This window comes from Giraffa tippelskirchi, chromosome 4, assembly GCF_054371585.1.
Source record: "Giraffa tippelskirchi isolate mGirTip1 chromosome 4, T2T-mGirTip1v1.2.pri, whole genome shotgun sequence".
Lineage (NCBI taxonomy): Eukaryota > Metazoa > Chordata > Mammalia > Artiodactyla > Giraffidae > Giraffa > Giraffa tippelskirchi.
In genome coordinates this window covers 76344874-76372761 of record NC_137278.1, presented here as the reverse complement: position 1 = coordinate 76372761, position 27888 = coordinate 76344874, and the positions used below count along the sequence as shown (strand labels likewise).

At 39.4% G+C, this 27888-nt stretch overlaps 1 protein-coding gene across 5 annotated transcripts in view; it reads right to left on the bottom strand.

The window, feature by feature from the left end:
- Positions 1-27888, bottom strand: part of THADA (THADA armadillo repeat containing) — a 327764-nt gene that overhangs the window by 183028 nt on the left and 116848 nt on the right. For 4 of the 5 annotated variants that reach the window (XM_081591968.1, XM_081591969.1, XM_081591966.1 and 1 more), the window contains 2 exons: positions 5799-5888; positions 4459-4590 (listed from right to left, as the gene is read on the bottom strand). In XM_081591968.1, the coding sequence (XP_081448094.1) occupies positions 4459-4590; positions 5799-5888 (222 nt within the window). Of the gene's footprint in view, positions 1-4458; positions 4591-5798; positions 5889-17912; positions 17952-27888 lie in introns of all 5 variants that reach the window. The other variant, XM_081591965.1, reaches the window with a different exon arrangement.

The following is a 27888-nucleotide window of genomic DNA, read 5'->3' as shown; positions in this document are numbered from 1 at the left end:
TAAAGCAAAACCTGCCTTCTACTTATCTACAAGGATTCTGGGAAGACACAACAGATAGAAATGTACAGCCTTGGAGGAAAGTTCCTAGTATTATAATCATAAATGAAGGTGGAAGCCAACTATGGTCTTCTGCAAAAACCCCAACTCTATACTATGGCAAATAAGATCTTTCAACTTCATAACGTGGGTAAGGAGTAAAGTGATAATCCTTGCATTATGCAACTTTCAAGGAAAAGAAAACAAGAGTCACTGTTATTTCCCAATATCACTGGCTTAACAGGCCTACATCTTAGTTTTCGTACTCCCGACCCCTCCTTTCTAAGACTGGTACAGTCAAAAGGTTCCATGAAATATTTTTAAAATACATAAAATGCATATTTTCCAATTTTTGTTTTGGTTGTTGACTAGATGTTTCAATATCGCAACTAAAAAAATTTCCATTGCATAGGTTGCTACGGGTGATTTCCACTGCCACATGTTTAATTAAGATTGTATGGTTATTTGTACACCTCTAAATTTTTCAGAAAAAGAAAAGCAGATTTCACTGAAAATTTACCTTAAGTGAAAAATGATTGAAACAAGTTGGGGAAAAATATACTGAAAGTCATTTGCCATGAAAATAAGTCAAAAAGGAGGAGGGTGGGAGATCCTTTTAAAAGCATCCTGGAGTGAATAGGAAGCAGCGGAGGTACTTCTCCCACTGGGGATTAGTGCAATGAGTCTCGTGCTGAGACTCCAGTTTTCTGCAACAGAAGGCACTTTCTGCTTCACACACACACAGGTGCCACACTGGTCCAGGGAGGGTGCAGAGCCTTGTTCAAGAGTCACAGCTTGTGAACAGTGGCAGTGCTTAATAAGAACCAAGTCTCTTGAGTCCAGGGCCTTGGTTCTGTTCAGGACCCCATGCTCTATTACCTAGGTTTGGGGCATATTTGGTTTCCTACTGCTCATTGATTCAAACTCGAAACTTGCTTGTGAAATTCCAAGGTGTATATCCAGAGATATTTTGGTCTCTAGAAAGCCCCAGACAAGTGGGCTCTAGCGAACTGTATTCAGGGAGCTAGTTGGGGTCCCTTTTAAAGCATGAGTCACTCTGCTTTGTGGATTCTGAACTGAAGGGTGAATGGCCTTAAGTTGAAGGCATCATCTTTGCATGGAAAAGATCTGGATCTAGCACACCATTGGGGACATAAAATATACTGGATTCTTTTTTTTAAAAGAAAAAAAACCTTGTAAACAAAACACTGGAATTAACATGATCATTTCTGATCCAAGATGATGCAACAAATTGTAGCTGCACACATGCATAACTGTGGAAGATCCAAACCAGAAATTTATAAGATTTAAGTTAACAGAGACATTAAGCTTAGATTCCCAAACGTGGAATGAGGGACAAAGATACAAGTAATACAAACACCTCATAGAGAGGAAGGAAATGGCAGGTAAGTATATGTAAACCAAAGAGAAATAAAAAGTTGTCATTCAAGCTTTTAATCTTCTCGTTGTACAACTGATTCACTTTAGCACAGTTAGAGCAAACCTTGTGCTACTCCCAGTAGCCGAAAAATTTCTCTTCAGCTAAACTCAGTATCTGAGAGCCTGATAAGATCTCTCCCAAGAACATGAATTAACATCAGCAATGCCACAAAAATAAAACACTGCCCATCCACTTGTGTGCATACAGCCATCTCTTTGGCTTATCCTAAGTCAACGCAGCCCAATCTTCACCATGATTAAAACCACAAATACCACCTGGACTGGCAGGTTTTCTGATCAATCTTTCCTGTCTTCATGAATAATTTTCTCAGAAGTAATTTGTCAATAAATCAAATGTGTGCAGTTTAACCAAATTCAATATTTTTAAAAAATCTGTTTATAGTTCATCTCCCCAATGGGATGTGAACATTTTAGAGTAGTACAAGGTTGTCCCGGCAGCAGGTTGATGAAACTGCAAAAGGGGTTTTCTAACTTTAAAATTAGGATCTTCTCACTATCTTTTCAAGAAAGAAAAGCCAGGCTTCTTTTATCCTGGGCCATAGATGGCCCCATTACCCCAAGCAATGAAGCAATGATCCCACAGATGCGAGTCTGAGAGAAAGGTTGCCCCCAAGCAAGCCACCACCACCCCTGGAAGAGTGAGGTCAGAAACAGATCACACTGCTAGCGGGGCACAACTTCCAGACTGTGACTTCAGTCTGCACTCAGATTCACTGGCTGGATGTAGGCTCCGAACAGCTCCCAGCTGCATAAATCTCAGGGCCCTTGGGCCTACTCAGTGTAGCTACAACTCTTTACTATATACAAAAGGGAGCTGGATGTTTTGATGTAATTGAAAGAGAACACCCTTCACTCTTGACAAGCCCTGCAGCCTGGGTTTCATCTTGCAACTCTATAACTGCCTTGCTCTCTGAACCTCAGTTTCCTCAACAGGTAACGAGGGGTGTAACACTTCCTCTCGGTGTCTCTATAAGAAAAATGCCCAGTTCGGTGCCTGGCCAACAGTGGAGGCTCAGCAAAAGTTGGTCTGCTCCCTACTGACTTCTCTGCTCAGAATACTTTCTTGCTGTTCTCTGTGTTCCTGGATCAAAAGCTACTTCTAATAAACCTCCCAAACAGTCTAACCAAGTTCCAAGTCTGACTCTACTACTGTACAGTTTATTAAAATCATCTCTCTCTGTGTGGTTCTGATCATGTTTAAGTTCTCAAATTTAATCTTGCTATTCAAAGTGTGATGTGCAGGCCAGCAGCATCAGTATTACCTGGAAGTTTGTGGGAAATGCAGAAACTCAGGTCCCACCCCAGGCCTACTTAATCACAATTTATGAGATCCCACCTCAAGTGATATGTTTACATTTCAAAGTGCTCTGAATATAGGTGCAGTAGTATAAGCATTCTGTTTATACGTAAACTAATAAATAATAGGAAGGATACTTTCAAAGTAGTAACTTCTGGTGTCTAGGATGTAACACATGTCAGACTGACTGATGATAAGCTTCCACAAACTAAATGTTTTCAACACAAGATGATGAAGTTCTAAAGCCTATCTTTGTTTCTAATATATACTGTCATTCTATATATGGGCCTCCCCCCACCATCAACTTTCTGAAATATTTTTTAGCTCTTTCCAGTTATATGTGAAAGTACAATTTTTAAATGCTCCTGAAAGTAAAATTTATGACCCAAATTCCTCAAATGAATCACCAAATGCTGGATATGGGAGGCTGGTGACTCTGTGTATCAGGAAACAAAAACCAATCTGGGTGAGTCATCTCTGTGATCACAGATAACACAGCCACAGCCAGGGCTTGGTGCAAACAAATGGCTACAGCAATCACACACCAGAATCTCGTGTTTAATGGTTTCTCACATTAAAGTGCATCAGTCAGCTCTGTGAAACCAGGAAGTGGAACCCAGGACACCACATAAATAACAAGTACACTCTCTTGAGCTGGTTATATTTTATCCTTCTGCTCTAAATCTATTTCAATTTTTGGCAGATATATAAAAATGAAGGTGCTGTTTTGTCAAGAGGGAAGCAGAAAGGTAAAAAGGTAACTAAGATGACAGGTCTTCAGAAATATCTTATAAGAAAATTTCAGTACTTTTCAGAGGCCTATTTATTGAGGCCTTTGATCCAAAACAAAAAAGGTGATCAGAAGCTGGCAAATGTCATTACACTGAGTATAAACTATAATTGTTTCCATCTCACTGCATATTAATTTTGACTGGGTTTTTAACTTATATTATCTATGTATCAAGAAACACTTACCTTTATGTTTTTACATTTTATCAATGGAAATATATGTTTATTTAGTAGTAAAAGAGTACATATGGTTAAAAAAAAAAAAAAGGAAAGTAGCAGCTGGCAAGTGCCTCAAAACAAATGAAACAGAGGACGCGGTAATAGGTAGAAGCAGAAATGCCTATTATCATTTGAGTCCATGCATATTCTTTATGCATGCTTTTTCTGAGACACTCCAAGCTTTAAAGAGGAGATGAGAGGGAAGTAAACTCATGCTACACAGCATTGCCATTTAGATGCTACCCCTTGCAACTACCCTCCAACTCCAGAGTGAAGAGCCAGGTGTCCCCTTAAGCCCAGGGACAAGGGTGTATGCCAAAACCCAGCCTGCCCCGTGCTGACCAGGCTCCACACAGGGATAAGGCTATATTTATCAAAAGGGGGTATCTCCTATCAACATCACACGCCCATTAGCAGGCAGGATTCCCAGGGAACACTTCTTAAACAGTAGATAGGAGCTCCTAAACCCGTAATCTGAAAAAACCAGAGCCCAGTTGGAGGCAATGGCAGTAATTCCAGGCCCGCGCCTTCACGAGCACCCTCCCAAAGTTTAAAAAAAACAAAAACAAAAACTATAATTTCTGAAATAGAAACAGGATTAAATAGCCCCATACAGCCCCGTGCCACTCCCATTATTTGCATGCAGCATACACTACCTCATAATGAAGGGAATAAAAGGTGCCATGCTGAGAGCGGAACAGGTGCCATCCATGGGGGAAGGGTACAGTCTCCCCAACACCAAAAGTAAGAGAAACATGCTGGGATGCCGGTTTAGTTCTCCTGTATCACTGAAAAAAAAAAGTATTGTACATAAAAGGTTTAAAACTTGAAGCGAGGCACTGTCTTCAAGCATTTTTCTCATTAAATAATTACATACTGAGTTGGCCAAAAAGTACGTTTGGGTTTTTCGTACCATCTTATGGAAAACTTGAAGGAACTTTTTGGCCAACCCAATATATAAAATGAGACTCTATGATTAGGGATAACTGTCCTTTTTTGCATTTCTTTCCTCCACTCACTTTGTATCCTCTTACTGTGCAAATAAGGAAGAACTACTGGCAAAGCCGCAGACTGAGCTTTTGCACACGATTCTCTTCTCAAAGCGTATTATTTGATAATTAGAGTTTGCTGTTTTGATTTGAGCTGTTCAGACAGTAGAGAGATGCCTGTTCCAGAGTATGAAATGTGAAACTTTCAACACCCAAATGTACTTAAGAAAGCATGAACGGTCGCTTACCAGGGCCAGAAAAGCCTGTCTGCACAAATTACTAATGTGAGGAAATGTATCATAAACAGAAGTAAAAATTCACTGATGCGATTTTATTTTCCCATTACAGACAATTGGTATAAATTCATGCCAAGTGCAAAAACTGCTGAAAGAATAAAATGGCCCATGCTCTAAGATGTCTATACTAAAAATCCCACTACCAGTCACAGATTGTGATGGAAAGAACAAGAGTGAACATTTTTTTTATCTGCCCTGATTAGAGTGGAAGCCCTCTTATTAGCTTTATTTTGTGTTTCCAGGGCCGCTGGCCATCTTCACTCAAGTGGAACAGTATCATTTCTGATCATACATGACCAGAGGAGTCAATTGCAATAGGCCAGTGATTAAAAAAAAAAAGACAGGTGTGTGTTAAAGCAAACTCAATGTGTAAACACACAGGCTCTTAAATATAAGGGGAAGAAAATGATTCTTAGAAGAAATCACAATATGCTTCTAAAAATCTAATTCCTGTAAAACATCGAAAACTTTAAAAATAGGATTTGTAAAAATGTAAAATAAAATCTAAAAACCTGATTTTATATAACTTTTCAGGTACAAATCTGCAACAGAGCATCAGGCAATACATGTAATAAAGAAGCAGGTTTTTTTTAAAAAAAATCCATCTAAGTTACAAGGAAGGAGCTGATTAAAAACTGCTGCCTGGAGGGAAAAATCTCAAAGTAATTCATATCCTTGATTCCACTTTGGCCTACCCTATTCTCTTCTTACCTGTCCACAGTATTGGCCACGGTTTCCAACTGTTTGAGAAGAAAGGGATAGAGTTCAGGGAAACGAGAGAAAAATTCACTCCCTGTCATTCTGTGGAGGTAGAAAAGGAGATAAATTATTATCATTTATTTCCTCTGAGTTGATAAAGCCTTTTTATTTATTCATTTTTTTAAAGAACATCAACTAAGATCATTTGTTTGAATTTTAATGAAATAAAGTTAAGATCAAAACTTAACATCAGAAGAATTTAATTCTTTTGGATTTTGGAAATGCTCTTAACACCTTCTCCCTCTTTACAAACACTGCTCCCTGCAATCTGACAAGAGTCTGGAAATAGTTCCTCCAACTACACAGTCGACAAAAAAGCCCAAGCTAAATATGGCACTTGGTTAAATACTGTGTCTCCAAAACTATGAAGGAACTACTCTGAAGGGGTGACATACATATTCCCAAACCTGCCCCTTTTATCAACTCTAGAGGCATTCTCCTATTAATGAAGACCCAAAATACCATTTTTCAAAAACTGAAGCATATTTTACATACAGTGAAATGCTCAACTCTTAAGTATACCGTTTGGTCAATTTTCATAAATGCATACACTCATGTAATCCACCTCTATGAAGCCTGAGGAGATTTCTATCATTCTAGAAAGTTCTCTTGCACCCCTTTTCCAGTCAACTCTGAATCCCCAAAGCAACCATGATTTGATTTCTATCACCACAATTTGGTTTTGTCTATTCTAGAATTTCATATAAATGTAATAATGCATTATATAACTTTTTGGGTCTGCCTTTTTTTCACTCAGCATAAAACTTATGATATTCATTCATGTTATTCAATGTATCAATAGATTGATTCTTTTTGTTGCTTTGTATTCTACTGCATGAATATACAAGTCTGTTTATCCATTCTTCTCTTGACAGACACGGACTGTTTCCATTTGTTGGCTTTCATGAATAAAGCTGCTATGAATATTCTTGCACAAGGTTTTTTGTGGACATATATTTTAATTTTTCTTAGATAAATATCTGAGAATAAAACTGAAGTTTAATATTTTGGAAAACTGATGGTTTTCCAAAATAATGATAACATTTTATGCTCTCGACAACAATAAGCAAGCATTCTAGTGGCTCTATATCCTTTTCAACATTTCCTGTTGTCTTTTTTTCCATTTTAGCCATTCTCATGGGTATGAAGTGGTGCTTCCCTATGATTCTGGAGAAGAGTGATTACTTTTATTTATTGTATACTTTAAAAAAATTTTTTTATCACAGTATAATTGCTTTACAATCTTCTGTTAGGTTCTGCTGTACAGTGAAGTGAATCAGTTATAAGTACACATATATCCCCCCTTTTTTAGATTTTCTTCCGATTTAGGTCACCACAGAGCACTGAGTAAAGTTCCCTATGCTATATAGTAGGTTCTTATTAGTTATCTATTTTATACATAGTAGTGTATATATGTCAATCCCATTCTCCCAAATCATCCCACCCTCTTTCTTCCCCACTTGGTATCTTAAGTTTTTTTTCTACATCTGTTGCAAATTTTTTAAACCTTACCACAACTTTATAAATTTCTTTTTATAACTATTTCATATTCAGTAAAATAAAAATTTTTTGAAGTCCTTACTCATTTCAAATTATAGACTTATTGAACATTTACTGGGCATTTTATGTAAAGAAAGCTCATTTCCTTCTTTATACTTACATATTTTTATGGAAAAATTAATAAATGTTAAAAGAAACAGACTGCCCAGAGCCTCTCCTCATAGAAAACTATGCAAAAGTATCCTGGCTTTCTCCTTTAAAAAATTCAGTGAATTTAAGTACACACTTTTCGTTTGACTGTTTTCCATCAACAAATATGCATATTACACATACCGTTGTGCACCTTGATTTTTTTTCATCAAAACTTTATCTACAAAATCATTCAATATCAGGCACCTTGATCTATTTCTTTCCATTTAATGACTGCAGAGTAAACCATATTATGGTTACGTGTGCCTTAATCCCTAATGGTTAGGGCTTTTGGTTGTTACCAGTCTCTTGCCGTTACAAAGGATGACATGTCTAAAATTTTTAGTTAAAAATGCAAACCTGGGTTTTGCAAGGTCAATGTTTTATTGAGGGGGAAGACAAACCAATTCCCCTACGGGCTATGTCACATTCTTTACCATCTCCAAGCAAAACGGTTAAGAATATCAGTTTCCACTTTTAGAGGAGTCCTTTAAAGGTAAAACTCTAGGAGTTCAGTACTGAGATACCCGAGTACTACCTGCCCATACAGAACATCTCCATCTACACAACAAAGCCTGGCGGACATATCTTCTCAAGGAATCAGTCACTAATCTCCAGCAGCTTGGTATTTCTTGGGGGAGTAACAAAGATAAACATTCTCACTTAAGCAGACCATAGGCTTGTTATCATCATTATCTAGAAACTGCCTTGATAAATAACTGGCCCTGCTGACCACAATACTGCCAGAGACAAGGGTTGAGGAGCTACTATTCTAAAATTAAAGTCTTTTTTTTTTTTTTGCCATGCCACACAGCTTATGGGATCTTAGTTCCCCAACAGAGACTGAATCCAGGTCCTCAGCAAACAGAGCACCAAGTCCTAGCCACTGGATCATCAGGGAATTCCCTAAAATCATTGTTTTAATGGAATGAAAGCAAATTACCTCATTCAGTTACTTTAGCAAACATTTACCAACCAGTCTATCTTGGAGGCTATATGAAGAAGGTACATTACTCAAAGTTAACTATTTGGTAAATCTTTCAACTGATTGTTTTGTTCTTAATAGCTCAGTGTGTTTTGACTAAATCTTTAAAAAAATATTCTGTTAAAATTACTGTGTCCCTGTTTGGTGGTGAGAGAGACAGAAGCATCAATTGTGCATCTGTCAATGTTTAAGAAAAACCAAAATTATGTTTAAAGGAGAATTCTGACCTTGTATTCAGGTATGCTGAGACACAGGAGGTGACTTTCTATTCTAGGATTTACTTTCCAGGTAACATAAACTCAACTCTGCATCAGCCAAGGGCTACTAATGACTTGGCTAAATGTTTATAGAGTGTAGCCTGAAGGATATGCAATATTAACACTTCTTGTGTATTATAAAACAGAGCCTCAAATAAGACGTAGATGGATATCAAAATTAACTCAGGGGCTTATTCAAACTTCACTCACCTCTGATTCTCAACTACACCAAAAGGTCTACAGCATCTTTAATCCAGAACTTTGGCTGCTAATATATATTAATTCCAGCCTTCAACTAACAAATGACTACATTTTATGATTATACTGAATGGAGAACCACTGTGTATAATAGTGCTTCTAAGTGGAGGCAGTTCATAGATTTTGGGCTGCCTCTATAGGTCTGTAATCTAAACTCATTTTAAAAGACCAAGGTCATGGAACCATTTTAACCCATGTTTGAATCTCCCTCCTCTGAATCCTAGAACATCTAAGTTTTACCTTTCACTTGCTGCTTAATCAAAACTGTGTGATCATGTTATTCTCAAGAACATAGCAAATATATATTTCTACATACCTGTATACTTCATGTTGAGCACTATGCTAGGTCCTCAGGGAGATACTAACAATATGAGATAGCCACTGCTCTTGGAGCTAAAATCTGATAAGGAAGGTTGGCATATTTACAGACTATAACTAAGAACATAAGGCAAACCAGTGTAAGGGTCAAATAAATGATGTTTACAGTAAGAGTACAGAGTTGGAAAAGATATCACTGGGAAAGGTAGGGAAAGTTTTGTGGAAAACATGGAAACTAAGGTGAGTCTTGAAAAATTGGTAAGAATGGATTAAGAAGGAGAAAACACAGCATGGAGAGGATGGGTAGGTACAGGAATCAGGTGGATAGACAAGATGGCTGGATGAAAAGAGAACTTCACAACAGGAGAAAGTAGAAAACACAGGATGACATACAGTGTTTTAGAAATTTGAAGGCCAAACTAGACAGATTCACCTGTGTCTTCCTAGGCACTGAAAGTTTCTGAACAAGAGAGAGACGTGACGAGAACAGCCCGACTAGACTAGAGAGAGGAGAAACATGGTGGCCCCACGGACATTCACTACATGCGCACCTTTTCACCTCAGTTCAGTTCAGTTCAGTTCAGTCGCTCAGTCGTGTCCGACTCTTTGCGACCCCATGAATCGCAGCACGCCAGGCCTCCCTGTCTATCACCAACTTCCGGGGTTTACCCAAACCCATGTCCATCAACTAGAGCATTAATATCTATAGGCCTCAAGGTTTCCCTGCATCTCTCTTGATTCATGGCGTAATACTCTGTACATGTTGGTTGACTGGTAAATATTACGGCAATGAATGAAAAAATAATGGTAGCCAGAGAAGAAAAAAAATTCTAATATAGTTGACTTCAAACCTATGCTTTATGCCTTTATTCTCTCAGTGCCTGGTACCTGCCTGACACTTAACTACTCATGCAGCTTCCCAAGCCCAAAACTCCCAATGCACCAATCAATAGGCAAGTCTTGCCACTTTTGCCACCAGAGTATATGTTGAGTCTATTTCCCACCATTCCTCTTAGACCACAAGTCTGATGCCATTGTTTCTTGTCTAGAAGCTTTATCAGCCTCTCACCTTACCTCTTTGCCTCAGATCCTCCCTCTGTAACTCTGTTGTGATAAGAACAGTCTTTAAAATACAAACCTACATTATGAGATTAATAGTTTCCTAGTGTTTTTTGGGGCAAGCACAGGCTGGAACCAGAGATCAAATTGCCAACATCTGAGGATCATCAAAGAAGCAAGAGAGTTCCAGAAAAACATCTATTTCTGCTTTATTGACTATGCCAAAGCCTTTGACTGTGTGGATCATGATAAACTATGGAAAATTCTGAAAGAGATGGGAATACCAGACCACCTGACCTGCCTCTTGAGAAATCTGCATGCAGGTCAGGAAGCAACAGTTAGAACTAGACATGGAACAACAGACTGGTTCCAAATAGGAAAAGGAGTACGTCAAGGCTGTATATTGTCACCCTGCTTGTTTAACTTATATGCAGAGTACATCATGAGAAACGCTGGGCTGGATGAAGCACAAGGTGGAATCAAGATTGCCGGGACAAATATCAGTAATCTCATATATGCAGATGACACCACCCTCACGGCTGAAAGTGAAGAAGAACTAAAAAGCCTCTTGATGAAAGTGAAAGAGGAGAGTGAAAAAGTTGGCTTAAAGCTCAACATTCAGAAAACTAAGATCATGGCATCTGGTTCCATCGCTTCATGGCAAATAGATGGGGAAACAGTGGAAACAGTGGCTGACTTTATTTTTGGGGGGCTCCAAAATCACTGCAGATGGTGACTGCAGCAATGAAATTAAAAGACACTTACTCCTTGTAAGGAAAGTTATGACCAACCTAGATAGCATATTAAAAAGCAGAGACATTACTTTGCCAACAAAGGTCTGTCTTGTCAAGGCTATGGTTTTTCCAGTAGTCATGTATGGATGTGAGAGTTGGACTATAAAGAAAGCTGAGCACCGAAGAATTGATGCTTTTGAGCTGTGGTGTTGGAGAAGACTCTTGACAGTCCCTTGGACTGCAAGGAGATCCAACCAGTCCATCCTAAAGGAGATCAGTCCTGAATATTCATTGGAAGGACGGGTGCTGAAGCTGAAACTCCAAGTACTTTGGCCACCTGATGCAAAGAGCTGACTCATTTGAAAAGACCCTGATGCTGGGAAAGATTGAAGGCGGGAGGAGAAGGGGACAACAGAGGATGAGATGGTTGGATGGCATCACCGACTCAATGGGCATGAGTTTGACTAAACTCTGGGAGTTGGTGATGGACATGAAGGCATGGCGTGCTGCAGTCCATGGGGTCACAAAGAGTTGGACACGACTGAGCGACTGAATTGAATTGAACGGGGGGTAAAATTCTCCAGTGACAGGCATTTCAAACCTGTTTATCTATGTGGCCAAAAACTAGTCCAGCGACTTTACCGGAAACAAGAGAAATGATAAAAAGGAAAAACTGAACCTCTGTAAGTTCAATGTCCTAGGAAGACAAAGGAGAACAGCAAAAACTCTAAATGGGATAAAACAGATAGACACAGGAGAAAACAAACAAGCCAGGATAGAGGGTGAGAATAAGCAGCTTTATTGGGTTTGTCAAACTATACAAAAGGTGAGTTGTTCCCCATCTCACCAGGTAAGAATGATACCAGCACAACGGATGAGAGGCTACTGAGGAAACACAGAAGCTGCTTGAATAAATCAACATGTCCTGCATCCAGAATAAGGTGCCCAGAGCACAGGGTGGCTGTCATCTCCACCAAGGCGATCCTTAGCTGCCATGTTCCGGGACAGACTCCCCCAGAGTCTACCTGGGGCTGAGAACGAAAGAGGCTAGCAAGAGAGGTTTCCTGAGTGAAAGAAAATGCCCGCCTGGCACCGTTTTGTTTTTATTTTAAAAGCTATTTTAAATCTATTCTAACACTTCTTATTTATGGAGAAAAATTTAGATAAATAAAAACATTGCAAAGAAAAATCTAAAAATCACCACAATCATACTACCCAAAGTTAGTGGCCAGTCTTGTCTTGATGTCTGTTCGTATCTTTCTCCTCCTTATATACTGCTCTATAATCTGCTTTTTACACTTAATATATGAAGAACACTTGTCCACATTGATCTGAACCCATATGATGTAGTAGCCTCAGTACACTCTCTGTGCTTCTCCTATGTTTGAACACAGGCCTGGGGCACTAATCCAGACATCAACCTAGTACAACTAAGACATGTGTGGAAAGAGCCTCGCTCCAGCACTGCCCTTTTGTCTGCATATTCCACACCTAATCTTGGTAACGCCAAGAGAGTCTAGTGTTGGACAGCATCTGATCTTTGGTCATTTCGGTAGTCTACGAACTCTCCCTGTCATCTAACAGCCTAGAGAAACCTTCACGTGCAGCAAGCTTCTATTTCTCTTAGAGATCTGTGTCCTAATTAGTTGAAATGCCAGAAGCACACATGCTTCTGAGTTTCACACAGGATGAAAACTATCATGCAAAGAAAAGAAGTATTTGGGGAAACATGTTGAAAGTAAAAATAAGGTATCTCCACCTGCCAGTTCCTACATATATACTCCCTATCGCTCTCAATCCTCCCAGGAATAAGGATCAACATAGTAATGTGCAAAGGTATAAAAAGAGAAAGCTAGCAAGGGCAAGCAAAAACCTGCAGCAGCAACAAGGTGCAGAGTAAATAGCAGCAAAAGTAGAGTGTGTGCCTGGTTTTAAAAAGCCTGGACTTATTCACAGGCCATGGAGAAAACACCATAAAACTGGTCATTAGATGAAAACAAATGATGAAGGCAAAAGCCTGGGGGTTTTCAGTTGGTATTTCAAATAGGAACCCAATAAACTATTAAAACCTAGCTACTCCCCAGTTTCTGGCCTATAAAACAACCCCAGAGGAGAGAAATCAGCTAAGGGCCTATGTCTCCTTGCCACAGTGACTGCTGATAAAAACAGCAAACGCATCTTAAGAAAAACAGTACCCTCAAATGCAAACAAACCTAAAAGAAGACAAAGTGCGCGCACACACATTTCAAAGGATGATCAAATGCAAACTCAAAAAATAGAAACAACTAATAAAAAGAAATCTGGATTTGGAATCCCACCAAGAAAACCATCTCTGACTCTGTTCCCAGAATCCTCTCTCTACCTCTGACTGGGGCTGACACTAGAATTTCTCCCTAGAGTTGTAATAACTAAACAAGAATAAGGGATTGGACAAAAGGGATGTCAGGGGTCCCGGGGTCAGAATCTCACACTCGACAAGCACTTGTAATCACTGTGATGCGTCCACAGGAAGTCCTGTTATTAAATTTCAGGCAAACTGTGTAGGAAGTTAAAGGACTCTGACCAGGTCTCCTGCCAGTCTCACCTACCTTCCTAATCTCTGTAGATAGCCATGGAACTCTTGGCCATGTTGAAAGCTTTTCTAACCCTTCCCTGTAGAAACTGCTTTCCAGGTGGAGAAGCTTCCAAATCACACAATTAGCCATCACTATGCAATACCCAGGGAGGAAAGTGAATGGTCTTGGTTCTGGAAATGCCCTGCCTTACTCCTTGTGAAATCACTGGTCATAAGAGAGCTGGGAAATATGTTTTCTGTCCTTACCCAGCCAGCTGGTCAGTAAGCAGGCATCTCTTGAATTCCTCATGTGTGCAAGGTCCCATTCTGGCAGCTTATATTGGATTTTTAAAACTGTTTATTTATTTACCTCATTGGCTGCACCAGGTGTTAACTGCAGTACGTGGGATATTTAGTTACACCATGCGAATTCTTAACTGTGGCATGTGGGATCTAGCTCCCCGACCAGGGATCGAACCTGGGCCCCCTTCATTGGGAGTATATAGTCTTAGCCACTAGACCACCGGGGGACTTCCCTTTACTGGATTTTCTTTTTTTTTTTTTAAACATCAGAAATTTTTTTCTTAGGAAATGTTTCTTACTGAATCCCATCGTCTAAAAATCTCAGTATATCTGGGTTAATTCAATAATCATTGTGTAAGCAGTCTGTGGTAGACTGTTTCCAAAGATGGCCGACAACAGTTCCTACTGCCTCCCTACATGTGCAGGACCCCTTCCCTTCAGGAGGCGGGGTCTATCTCCTCTCCGCGGGGTCTATCTCCTCTCCCCTGGCCTCTAGACTAGTAGCCCTGTGACTTCTCCGATCAACAGGAAGTAGTGGAAGCGATGCAGTGCCAGCTATGTCTTAGGCTTCACAAGGCCTGGCAGCTTCTATACTCACTGTCCTGCTGCTGCTAAGTCGCGTCAGTCATGTCCGATTCTGTGCGACCCCATAGATGGCAGCCCACCAGGCTCCCTCATCCCTGGGATCCTCCAGGCAAGAACACTGGAGTGGGCTGCCAGTTCCTTCTCCAATGCATGAAAGTGAAAAGTGAAAGTGAAGTCGCTCAGTCGTGTCCGACTCTTCACGACCCCATGGACTGTAGCCCACCAGGCTCCTCCGTCCGTGGGATTTTTCAGGCAAGAGTACTGCAGTGGGGTGCTATCACCTTCTGAGGATGTGGCTACTCTGCGAGAGAGTCCTCATTAGCCTGCCCAGGCATCCTTGCCTCAGTTGAGGCCCCAGATGAATGCCACCATGTGAGTGACCCCAGATGACATCACACAGTAAAGAAAAACCACCCAGCTGAACCCAGCCAACCCACAGAATTGTGAGAGATAAAAAAAAACCAAAAAAAACCTGTGATTATTTTAAGCTACTAAATTTGGGGGTGTTTGTTTTGTAGCAATGGTTAAGTGAAACACAGTTATAACATTTGAGACCCTGAGCTATACTCTGTGAAAAAGGTAAAATACTAAATAAAAAGGACACTGATAACATGGAACTCACAATTTAACTTCTATATTTATACTCTCACAGTTCTGGAGGCCAGAAATCTGACATCGTTATCGATGGTCCAAAAATCAGTCAGAGGTGCACCTCCAGAGGTTCTAGGGGAGAATACAATCCTCACCTCTTCTAGTTCTGCATGGTTGCTGGCATTCCCACCATCTCCAATCTCCTCTGCAGTCACACTGCTTCCTCCTCTTTTGTCTCTCAAATCTCCCCTGCCTTCCACTTACCAGTGATGGTATTAGGGCCCAGCCAAATAATCCAAGATAGTCACTTCATTGAAAGATCCTACAAAGACTCCCTTTGCTTACAAGGTAACATTTACAGGTTCTGGGGATTAAGAACTGATGTCTCTGGGGTTTGGGGGAGGGACTGAGAGAACCAGTATTTGCCTCGTACAACTGCGAAAACCTGAGAGTTAAGACACTAAGGGCAAGAGTGAACATAACTGGTTTATTCCAAGGCAGTTATTTTCCAAATCTTTAAAGCAATGGACCACTTTTTTTCAACTATAATCCCAATATTTAAAACACTAGAAAAATAATAACAAACCAGAACTGTTCTGGTGGAAGCAGGGTTGGGGCGAGAGATCATCAGTTTGGCCTCCTTCTTATGCTTAGCAAGCACAGGCTCTGATGTACAGGCTCTGATATACCTACGTGAGCCCAAGAGGCACAGTTTAGAGGGGCTTTGGAAAACAGTAAAACTCAAGATAGCGGTCCACACTCCTTACCTCTTTACTTCCTTTTATTCCTAACTTTCCAAATCTCTCTATTTAAGAAAGCACACTCCATCTGTCACTGCCTGTAAGTCCCTATGATAATATTTCATCTTTTCTGTAACATTAAGTTACTGCTATTTTATTAAAACATGTTCCAAGTCTGTCTCCTCTCACTAGGAAGTTAGATCCTTAAGACGAAAAATTGTCTTATTTCTTCTCTAACCTCAACACCTAGAATGGTGCTAGTACACAGGACACTCAGTGCTCCCTTCTGACTGTTTTCTCAGAATTCCCTCCACAAATCTTGCTCCAGGAAAGGACAGGTTGTCTTCTTTTCAACCATAAGAGTCCATTCCCCAAGAGTCTGACTCTAAAAATAAGAATAGGATTAAAAAGCTCTTATTTGGTAATTCTAAAGAATATCATATAGGCATTAAAACTATAGTCCAGCAAATGCACTGAACATGCAAACAGTTCAGTGTTGAATTGGTCTCATCCTCATCCAAAATTCTAGCAAGAAATTACCCAGAAACTTCTCTTTCACTCATTAAAAATTAATAGACTAATTTAACAAAAGGTCCAATACTTCAGAATGAAAGTTTCTTGGTTTCTATCCCTGTAATGCTTTCATTCAACTAATTTTTTTCAAGATCCTACTCTAAACCTTATGGACATTTTCACTAAGAGTAATATGAGTTTGCCAAATTCATATTACTAAAGCATGAGGAAGGTGCCAGCAGAGTTCCAGACTTCAAGGCACATATCAGAACAGGAAGGACCCTCAAAGAAGGCCTACTACTCTAATCACTTAATTTTCCAGATGAAGAAACCAATGCTCAGAAGAATTGAGTTTCCCAAATTCAAAATACAAGTTGGGGGAAAATTCAGGACTAGAACCCAATTCTCTTGTTTCCCAATCCAGACACTAGACTTTTTTAGGGTTTCCATTACACAGGTAATCCACTCATCCTGTACCAGGTATCTGCTTAATGAGGAGAGGACACTGTGGCCCAGACAGGCCAGTTTTCAAAGGAGTTCATATCCTCGTGATGGGATCAGATAGCCATCTCTCCCCTGCTGTCAATCAGCCCCGGTCAACTTAGATTAAGATTCCCTACCTAAGCTTCTACTTCCATACACTGAGCCAGGTCCACCCACCACCTTTAAATGGAGTAGATGTGCAGGCAAACTGCCAACTAAACTAATCCTTAAAAATCTATCCATCTGCCCTTAAAAAGCATTTTCAGAGGTCAATGGACCACAGATACTCCATTTGATCTAATAAGTCTCATCTCCCCTGTATTCAAATTAAGACAATCTTCCTAATATACCACAATACCCTTAACCACTCTCACCACCATGACCCTCCCCTCAAAAAAACTAAAAACAAAAGTATAAAGGAAAAAATCCATTAAATCTCATGCAAATCAAACCAAAAAAAGAGTGTGTTTACTTGTTCTTATTCAGATTCAAGGCCTTCTCCCTAGTGAATCCATGTTTTTTGTTAAGTTTATACTCAGGCCAAGGCTTATTTACAAGGGAAAAAAACAAAACAAAACCAAAAAACCAAGGAGTCACCAGGCAAATGTCACACTCCCAATTAATACAGAACATTGTCTATAACTAGGTAGGATGTGATGTCCAGTGTATGTTTTCCCAAATTCATAGCTAGAGGAAATAAGACTCAGAAACCAAAGAATGATTTCTTCTGCTGTGAAAGTATTTAAGAGTCTCCATGTCCATCTTAGATTGCAGGATTTAGCCTTCTGTCTGAACAACTGCCTGGAAGTACTCAAAAAGATGGGATAATTTTCAACAGATTGGCTGGATCTCCAGACGAAGAGGGAAAGCCAGCATTTGGCAGAGTTGTAAAAAGAACACTTTGGACATCTTAGCCATTTATTTTTTGGAGAGCCAGAAAACTAATCTGGAATAAGTATAACTCATTATTATTATTATTATTATTTAAAATCCTAACCTTTGGCTCCTGGGTTTGGAAGCTGAAGCATGTTGGTTTCTGTAGAAATGCAAACGAAATTTATTAAATTAGACATTCCAGGATCAGGGTTCTGTGTTTGGTATTCTCACGAATGCTGTGGTCTTTTTTTTTAAATACTCTCAAGGAAGTAGGGTACCACCTCCTCTCAGACCCTGGAAAGCCATATGCTTGGCCCTGAGAGCAGCCTGTACATTGAGATCACACAGAGGCAGACTTTCAATACGGCTGGGAGCCATTCCCTGCCATGCGTGTTTCCCCTTAACAGCCAGACCCAAAACCCTTCAAAAGGCTAAGGCTGTGTTTGCTAATTCAACTGTATCTCCTATAGCACCAAGTAGAAGAGACAGACACAGCATGCGCTGCCTTCATTTAAAAATAAATTAAGGAATAAATCATGTCTCTTTTCTTTCCCCTCTTTTTAGTTATATTCTATTAATTACAATTAATATATGCTCATTTAAAAAAAATCCCAAACAATATACAAATGTGTAAGTAGTAAAAGAAATTTCACAGTGCCCCATTCAAGACCTTTTCTATACATGTATAAAAACATTAAAATTATACATATAATACACATAGCTGTTTGGAGGAGTGGTCAACAGGAGGGTGTGTGTTGAATATTGTTCAGCAACTCTCACTTTTAAAAAAATATTTTGGTGCTTTACAGATCATTTATATTCTGTAAGTACAAAGAGAAAAATCAAGTTTTTCTTGTCCTTAATTTTAAGATTTTTTTTGATGCAGACGATTTTTAAGATCTTTATTGAATTTGTTACAATGTTGCTTCTCTTTTAAGTTTCGGTTTTTTGGCCCTGAGGTATGTGGGATCTTAGCTTCCTGATCAGGGATCAAACCTGCATCTCCTGTATTGGAAAGTAAAGTCTTAACTACAGGACACCCAGGGAAGTCCCTTGTGACTAATTTTTTTAAATGTTTTGAATAAAAATATAATCTATTATTTTATCTGCATATTCGATCAATAATCTAGCTGAATACAAAATAAAAGGAAGGTAACCATACTCCATCAGAATGTTAGAGGTCTCTCTCTTCTATCTTCTAAATCTGCTCTCATTTTGATCCTTAATTCTCCATAGGTGAACTGTTTTTGTTTTTCTTAACTCTACAAAATTTTAGAAATTTCATAATGATTTATTGTGTCTTGGTGTGGATTGCTTTTCAGTCACTGTACCAGAACTTGCGTCCTTAAGTTCCAGGAAAATTTCCTGTGCTGTTTTTTTGACAATTTCCTGCCCTTACTTTGCTCTGCTCCAACCTCCTGTCCCCCCACCCCCACTTTTTCTGGTTGTACCATACACATGTGGGATCTAGTTCCCTGACCAGGAATAGAACCTCTGTCCCTGCAGTGGAAGTATAGAGTCTTAACCACTGGACTGCCAGGGAAATCCCTCTGCTCTTCCTTAGCACTCTTGTAAGCAGAACACTGAATTGCCTGAAATAATCTTCTAATTTTCCTTTTTTTAAAATCCCTCTCCCACCTTCCATCTCTCTTGATCTCTTGAGTTTTGCCTCTGAAAGTGTTCTTTTATTCTGTCTTCCATCTTTCTTTTTTCTTTTTTTAAAATTTAAATTAATTAATTTATTTTAATTGGAGGCTAATTACTTTACAATATTGTAGTGGTTTTTGCCATACATTGACATGAATCAGTCATGGGTGTACATGTGTTCCCTATCCTGAACCCCTCTCCCACCTCCCTCCCCATCCCATCCCTCAGGGTCATCCCAGTGCACCAGCCCTGAGCACCCTGTCTCATGCATTGAACCTGGGCTGGCAATCTGTTTCACATATGATAATATACATGTTTCAATGCTATTCTCTCAAATCACCCCACCCTTGCCTTCTCCCACAGAGTCCAAAAGACTGTTCTTTACATCTGTGTCTCTTTTGCTGTCTCACATATAGGGTCATTGTTACCATCTTCCTAAATTCCATATATATGCGTTAGTATACTGTATTGGTGTTTTTCTTTCTGACTTACTTCACTCTGTATAATAGGCTCCAATTTCATCCACCTCATTAGAACTGATTCAAATGCATTCTTTTTAATGGCTGAGTAATATTCCATTGTGTATATGTACCACAGTTTTCTGTTTTCTTATCCATTCATCTGCCGATGGACATCTAGGTTGCTTCCATGTCCTGGTTATTGTAAATAGTGCTGTGATGAACATTAGGGTACACATGTCTCTTTCAATTCTGGTTTCCTTGGTGTGTATGCCCAGCAGTGGGATTGCTGGGTCTTATGGCAGTTCTATTTCCAGTTTTTAAGCAATCACCACACTGTTCTCCACAGTGGCTGTACTAGTTTGCATTTCCACCAACAGTGTAAGAGGGTTCCCTTTTCTCCGCACCCTCCCCAGCATTTATTGTTTGTAGACTTTTTGAGGGCTATCATATTTTCTAATTCCCTATAGCTCTTTCTTATTCTGATTGCTCTTTTAGAAATACCATCCTATTTTTACTTCATGTAATCAATTTTATCTCATTTCTCTGAGAATGTTAATCTTATCTTTTTTCATTTTAAGTTTTCTTCTGGTCACTATGTTATATCTGCTTCTATTCAATTCCTTTTTTTAAAAAAAATATTCTTCTTCTAATACTGATTATAAATTTTAGGTGGCAGCTGTTTCTTGGAGTGATTATAGTGCCCCTCTTCCTGCTGCACAAATACACACATTCCAACGCAAAGAATAAATCTATCAGTTAAAAACATGAAGTTCCATAATGTGTCAAACAGGGTTTAGAAAACGGGCCAAGAAAAAAACGGCACAATGAAGACCACCCTGAATAAGTAACATAGCAGAAAGGCATTTAATTCAAAGGATAGCTTCTGGTTTTCTTTTCTCCGTAGAAGCTTTTCATCATGTGAATCTAAAGAACACCAATTCTAAATGCCAAATGTTCTACCATAAAAGATTTTTCCCTTCTTTCCAGTTTGGCTATGACTCTAAAGAAACAGAGACACAATAGTTACTAAGGAGGCAGGAAATCCTTTCAGTTAACCAACTTTTACATACTGTTCCTTATGGTCAAAATGCTGGCCACACTGTGGTAACTCTTTTTGACTTTATGACCTTATTACTGAGACTGTCAATTATACTCACTGTTATTTGAGCAGAGGAATTGCCTGAATTCCAAAAGACTACTCTACAGTGCTATTTAACCTTTCCCAACAGAGACTCATTGAAAGTGGGAGCTTGGTAAAATGTTTCACCCCACTTTGCAAAGATACTTCCCAGTAAATATTTGAAATATATAAATACCTACAAGTAAAGTCTTGTAAAACTCACAAATGTTAAGTCAAATACCCATCTTAATTATATAATTATATTAAAAGTAAAATAATGCCATGAGTTCAAAGATAAACATATGACATAAACTAGGGCAGTTCAAATATTACTTATCTGCCTACATTAAGCCTATTTTCAATAGCAAAATATTTTTACACAATACCCACAACATTTTATTTTAGAAAAGGCCTCTACCATATCATGGCTTTAAATGTGAAACCGTGTTCCATAGATTATTTATTCTGTGGTGGAGCTGAAGTGAGGAAACACAACGTAGAGAAAGAGCAAAGATTCAGAATCAGCCAGACCAGAGGAGGACTACCTACTGGCAGTGTTAACTACCTAACCTTGGGTGATTTATGAAACCTTGCTGAGTACCTTTCCCCTTGTTTTCTATAAAATGGGAATAATAGTACCTACTGTGTGGATTTACTGTGAGAAATGAGATAATATACAGACAAATCTAATCCAGTGTCTTCTCATCCAATTATACATGCATTGTTCTTTGGCTTTGGCTCCTGTGATGCAGCTCTCTTTGCTCCTCTCCCCACTTTAAAAGAGGAGATGAAAGGAATAGAAAGGGGATTAGAACAAATTACAATTAAGGTCAACACACTCTTGAGATTCTAAGATCCAAGAGTACCAGAGAACATAAGTCACTTTCAGTCTTGCCATACAAATAGCTTTTAAAAATACAAGAAGTGCAGGCATTGAAAATATGGGTAAAATTTGGGTTTGGCACATAAACTTTTACATAGCATTTTGAATATATTAACACCTGCACTTTTACAGTAGTCATATACTAAATTATAAATATTAAAAGTCAAAAGCCAGGAAGAAAGCCATAAAGTGGGACGAATGGATCTACATTGGTAGAAAAAAACATGGTTAGGGTGTCCAAGTACAAACAACACACATACACACACACACACACACACACACAGGATTGTGTGAGACAATAAAAACGATGGTACACAATGCTGCTCTTACATTCTTCCACTCATATATTCTAAGAAAATAGTATTTATTTTGGATGTGCCCATTCTACTAGTAAAAACAGACACTTCCATAACTGAACATACATACAAATAGGTGCTGATGCTTCAATAAAAGTATATTTCATCTTTTGAAAAGGAAAATCATATTTCTCACACTTATTTGTGATTACAATAGACCATCTAGCAGTTGAGTCTTTATGGGAATAAAGTCTTTCTAATAGTTTTCCAAAAAGTCTCCAAATTTGCCAGAAAACAAGGAGCTTACAAAAACGATTGCTAAAGTAAATAAAATAACTAATTGAAGGAACAGTCACTGATAGTTTTCATATGTAAATTTTGGCATTCCATCTTATTTTTAATTAATTCCATTACATTGGTGTTTCATAGGTCAGAGGATTTTATGACTACACACCAAAAATGTTGTTTATAAAGCCATTTACAGGGAACTGCCCACAAATATTTTCTAGTACATTTTTTCCTTTTGTCCAATTCAAATTGTTATGCTTCATTTTTTCCTCCTTTGAGTCCAATTTTGTTCTTTGTATTTACTTCCACTTCCTTTCTTTACCCTTCAACAGGGGTAGCACATTATAAAATCTATACCATTCTTTAAAAATTTTGTATAGTACCGAGTAACTCTAATCTGCAAGTACACTAAGGAAGAAAAGGGAAAAAAACAACAAATCAGGTAGCAGGAGATAAATACCCTCACATACACACAAAGCCTCACTCCCCCCACAAAAACTCATAAATAGGGTGCCCAAGGCTTACTTATGGAAAGGACAAAGAGTAACACTGGATAAAATGAGAATATAGTCAAAGAAGCCTCTTAAGTCTCCTTTGGCCTAATTTAAAAAGGGTTACTCAAGTTCATGGATTGGTAATGGATGATGTGCATTGCAAAATAAGGATGAATCAGAGTCATCACTAAAATATTGCTTTATTCTAAGGATGGACAATATCATATGTTTTCCCCTAAAAGACATGACTCACAGGGAGCTCACGATTCCTTTTCCTTTCTTCCCTGAAACTTGAAAAAAAGACAAAAAGAGGTGGGGTGAGGGAGCCACATGTCCAGAGTTCTACACTACTTCAACGGTGATTTCAATTCTACTATTACTCACATATGTGACTCAGGTCAGTCACCTAACTTCCAAGTCTCAGTTTCCTCATGTATGAAATGGGGATAATTATACCTAAGCCTAGGCTTCCCTGATAGGTCAGTTGGTAAAGAATCCACTTGCAATGAAGGAGACCTCAGTTTGATTCCTGGGTTGGGAAGATTCGCTGGACAAGGGATAGGCTACCCACTCCAGTATTCCTGGGCTTCCCTTGTGGCTCAGCTAGTAAAGAATCCACCCACAATGCGGGAGACCTGGGTTCCATACCTGGGTTGGAAAGATCCCCCGGAGAAGGGAACGGCTACCCACTCCAGTATTCGGGCCTGGAGAATTCCATGGACTGTATAGTCCATGGGGTTACAAAGAGTTGGACACGACAGAGCCACTTTCACTTTCATACCTAACATACCTACCTTACCTGTTACTATCAAATGAGGTAAGAGATCTGAAAGTACTTTGAAATCATCGATTTCTGCTGATTCTATCTCCTTTCTCTCATTCTATTCACTTCAATTTCCATTGACATTAGTCTAATTCAGATTACCCATATTTCTTCCTTATAGCTGGATCATCTCTACAAATATCAGACCACACAGGTGCCCACTCAGGAGGAAAAGGAGAAAAACCAGGGCAATGCACACAGACCTAAACATGTTCCATTTAAATATCTACCATTTATTTGAGATTCTCCTGTGAGTGGTGCATGTGTATTTGTGGGAATGTATATTAAAATGGCCTTTATTTTAGGAAATGATTCTGACAAGTGAGGTGTTTTTTAATGCCCCTTTTTCAGCTGGTTCATGAAGTTTAAATGTCTGGGTATCATCAGCCTATGTTATCTTAACAAACAAAACTACTCAAACAAACGGATCTCCCAGTCTTAACTTTTACTTCCAACTCAGCTTCAGTGTGTTCTCCATACAGTGGCCAAAATAATCAAACTAAAACAAATCTAATCCTGTTACACCTGTGCTTAAAACACTTACCTTGCTCATATGTCCTCAAGATGGCAGACAAGGTCCTCACCTCATCTCAGGCCACACCTCCCTTGCACTCTGCAGAGCACTAGTGTGTTGTGATGGCTCACTGTTACCCCCAGACTTCTGCACAGGAGCAGTCACCTACCTGCTCTCTCCCAGGTAAATACTGCATATCTTTTTGTTATCTTTCTTGCTCTAGGTTGTCTTACTGGGTTCCTCAAACCCCAGATTACATGTATCCCCAATGTGCCATTATAGCAGCAACCGTTCCTTCCCTCATTGTAGAACCTCACTCCTACACTGATAAATATTGACTGGGCTTCTGCTATGTCAGGCACTGCTCTAGGTATTGGAGATAGAGCAGTGAATAAGGTAAAGATTGACTTCCAAGGAGTTGATACCCTAGGAAGGGAAGACAGATTAGAATTCAAAATAATAGAGAAGTGAAATATTTGGTAATTGTTCATCACTGTACCCCAAGAACCTGGAACAATGCCTTGCTCCTAGCTGGTGCTCAAAAATCATTTGTTGAATGAATAAACACAGGGGTGTCGAAAAGCATTATACTAACATGAAGGATTGACTACTGAGGGCACTGGGTTCACACTGGCCTATTAAAATCTCTCAGAGCCCAGCCCATGCTTTCAGAAGCCTTAAAGCATGCTGTGTCAGTCATACCAGGGCATTTGCTATTCTAAGACTTGATTTTATACTTTGCTAAAGTAGTAATTTTGCCAGTAATTTTCAGATCAAATGAATTAAGCACTGAAGTCTTGAAAGTCCCAACTTGGCACATCCTGCCTCTTCCTCAAACTCAAAACACAAAATTAAAAGAAAGCCAGTTCCTTATATGGTTCAGACACCAGGATGCTGGCTTCTTGCTACATTGAAAAGGTTCACACTGGAAAAGTCAATAACTACCATGAACAAGGACCTTGTCAGATCACTGTCAAGGCATAATTCCACCTGAGTTATCACCCGCTGAAGTGAATTAACGTCAAGAAAGTAAACATTTAATGAATAATCACTTGCCTTTGGTTCAGGAAAGGTCTTAGAAATAAGCTTTCCTTTAATTAAGAATAAAAGTACCCCAGAAGGCTGAAATGAGATCTGAGGAACACCCCACATGGGTCGGCTAGTCAGCATAAGAAAGATTTGGCAGTGCCCAGGTGAAACTGCTCCAGAGTGTGACTATAACACCGTTCTGTTCATGCAAAGATTGGGAAAACATGTTTTCTGGACAGAACTGGGCCTGACATCTCCACGACTGAGCCAACAAGCCAAAACATAAACCTGGTGTACAAAGGTACCCAGTGGTTCTGAAAATGGCTCACTGTCTTTACAAACTGCTAATGATCAAGTTCTGGGCCTAGACAAGCACCATTCAAGGAAAGGACAAACGTGCTCAGCAGTAGGCTAAGTGCTCTGGAGGACACTAGCACATAGAAGATACAATTCTAAGTCTCAGAGACTTAAAGTGTAAAAAAAGGCAGAAATCAAAACAAAGCATGGTTGAAGGACTGGCATGGTAAGAGCCAATGGAGTGGTATAACCTTGCTCTGGAGGCCAAAGCAGAGAGGAGACCCTACAAACGGATACTCAGGGAAGGCCAGCTTCACAGCTGGAAGGCAACCAGCAGGTGGACCCATTTGGAAATGCAGAGAAAAAGCAAAAAGAGGTCCTAAACTAGTCTAGGTGATGCCTGGCCTTGCAGGACAGCTAGGGGTTCCCCTTCCCAAGGCATGAAGAGCTTCTAGTAGAGGGAGTATGTGGAGGAGATGAGATTGCACAAGGACACCATAGAGGTAGAGAGGTGTAAGCCCTGCCTGGGGACAAGGCAGAAGCCTACAGCTCCTCTGGTAGAGACCAGGTTGGACTGTGGAAGGCCCTGAATGCCACACTAATGAATTTCAACCAGATTTCTCAAATACTGGAACGCTACTTGAAGTTTTGGTCACATGAGGAAAAAATTGTGTTTAGGTCTGTTATAAACATTTTCAGGCAAGTCTATACTGCCCACACGAAAGAATTAAAAGAAGGGATTTTCCCCAGCAATGTTTCAAAAATTTAAAAACCAGTATATTTTCATAGATTTTTAAATAAAATCCTATCACTGTGACTAAGTTTTAGATCACTCAATCACATATACTTGAGTATATGTAGCAGCCACTTGAAAGGTTCATTTTACACAGCACTGAAAAATGACTTCTTAAAGGCAAGCCCGGTCCTAACTACACCTTACTCGATCCTCCCTCCAAACCTGACTAGGGTCTTTTTTAAAATTTTTAAATAAATCTTTATTCTGTTGAGGAGTATGCGCTCAGTCACATCTGACTCTTTGTGACCCCACAGACTGTAGCCCGCCAGGCTCCTCTGTCCATGGGATTTTCCAGGCAAGAATACTGGAGTGGGTTGCCATTTCCTACTCCAGGGGATCTTTCTGACCTAGGGACTGAACCTGTGTCTCCTGTATTGGTAGGCGGATTCTTTACCACTGGGCCACCTGGAAAGCCCCTGACTAGGGTCTTTATTTTTGCATAAAGCATTACGGATTTCCTTATGGACCTGGAAGGAAGAGCTGTTAGTCATCAGTCTGGATGGTGTACGTTAATAGGGTCTTTGTTCAGAAAATTTAATTATAGGTTTGAGCCTTGGACGAATGCAAAATGAAAATATTGGAGGGGACTTTCCTTCCTCTAGTCTGCCAACTAAGCAGTACCACGGACTTTCAAAACTGTTCCTGTGCACATCATGTGGAAAGGCAGTCTCCTCCACAGTGCCTGGGGCATGGCTGACTTCAGCTTACTCCTGCTTCCTTCTCTGACCTGATCTTGGGCTGCCCTGTGCCACTCAACTTCTAACAGAGGTTCTGCAAGCAAAGGCCTGAGAATGCTCAAATGTAATTTGGGCAATTTCATACCTTTTAGAGCCCTGCACCTCAACAAAGGTGACATGACTGCTCTTTCTTGCTCTCACTGGCTCCAGGTGACCCCAGGACTTTCCCACTTTTGATCCCACAAGTTGTAAAGAGAGAGTCCAGAATGTAAAGGCAAGCTTTAATCCACCTTGAAGTTTACAAAATGATTTTACACTATGGCAAGTGATTATCTGGGGAAGGCTGCTGAATATGCTGAAAATACAGTATCTGAAGCTGTATTTTATACTTTGATTATCTTATATAAGCTAGCATTTAAAATCTGTATGGTGACACAGCATTAACTGGACTTATCACAGTAATCATTTTGAAATGTTTAGAAATACTGAATCACTATGTTGTGTAACAGGAACTAACATAGTGTTGTAGGTCAATTATACTTCAAAACACACAAACAAACAAACTCACAGAAAAAGAGATCGGATTTGTGGTTACCAGAGGTGGGGGTGGTTACAATCCGGAGGAGGAAGGTGGTCACAAGGGACAAACTTCTGGTTATAAGATAAATAAATACTAGGGATATAACGTACAACATGATACCTATAATTAACAGTGCTCTGTGTTAAATATGAAAGTTGTTAAGAGAGTAAATCCTAAGAGTTCTCATCACAT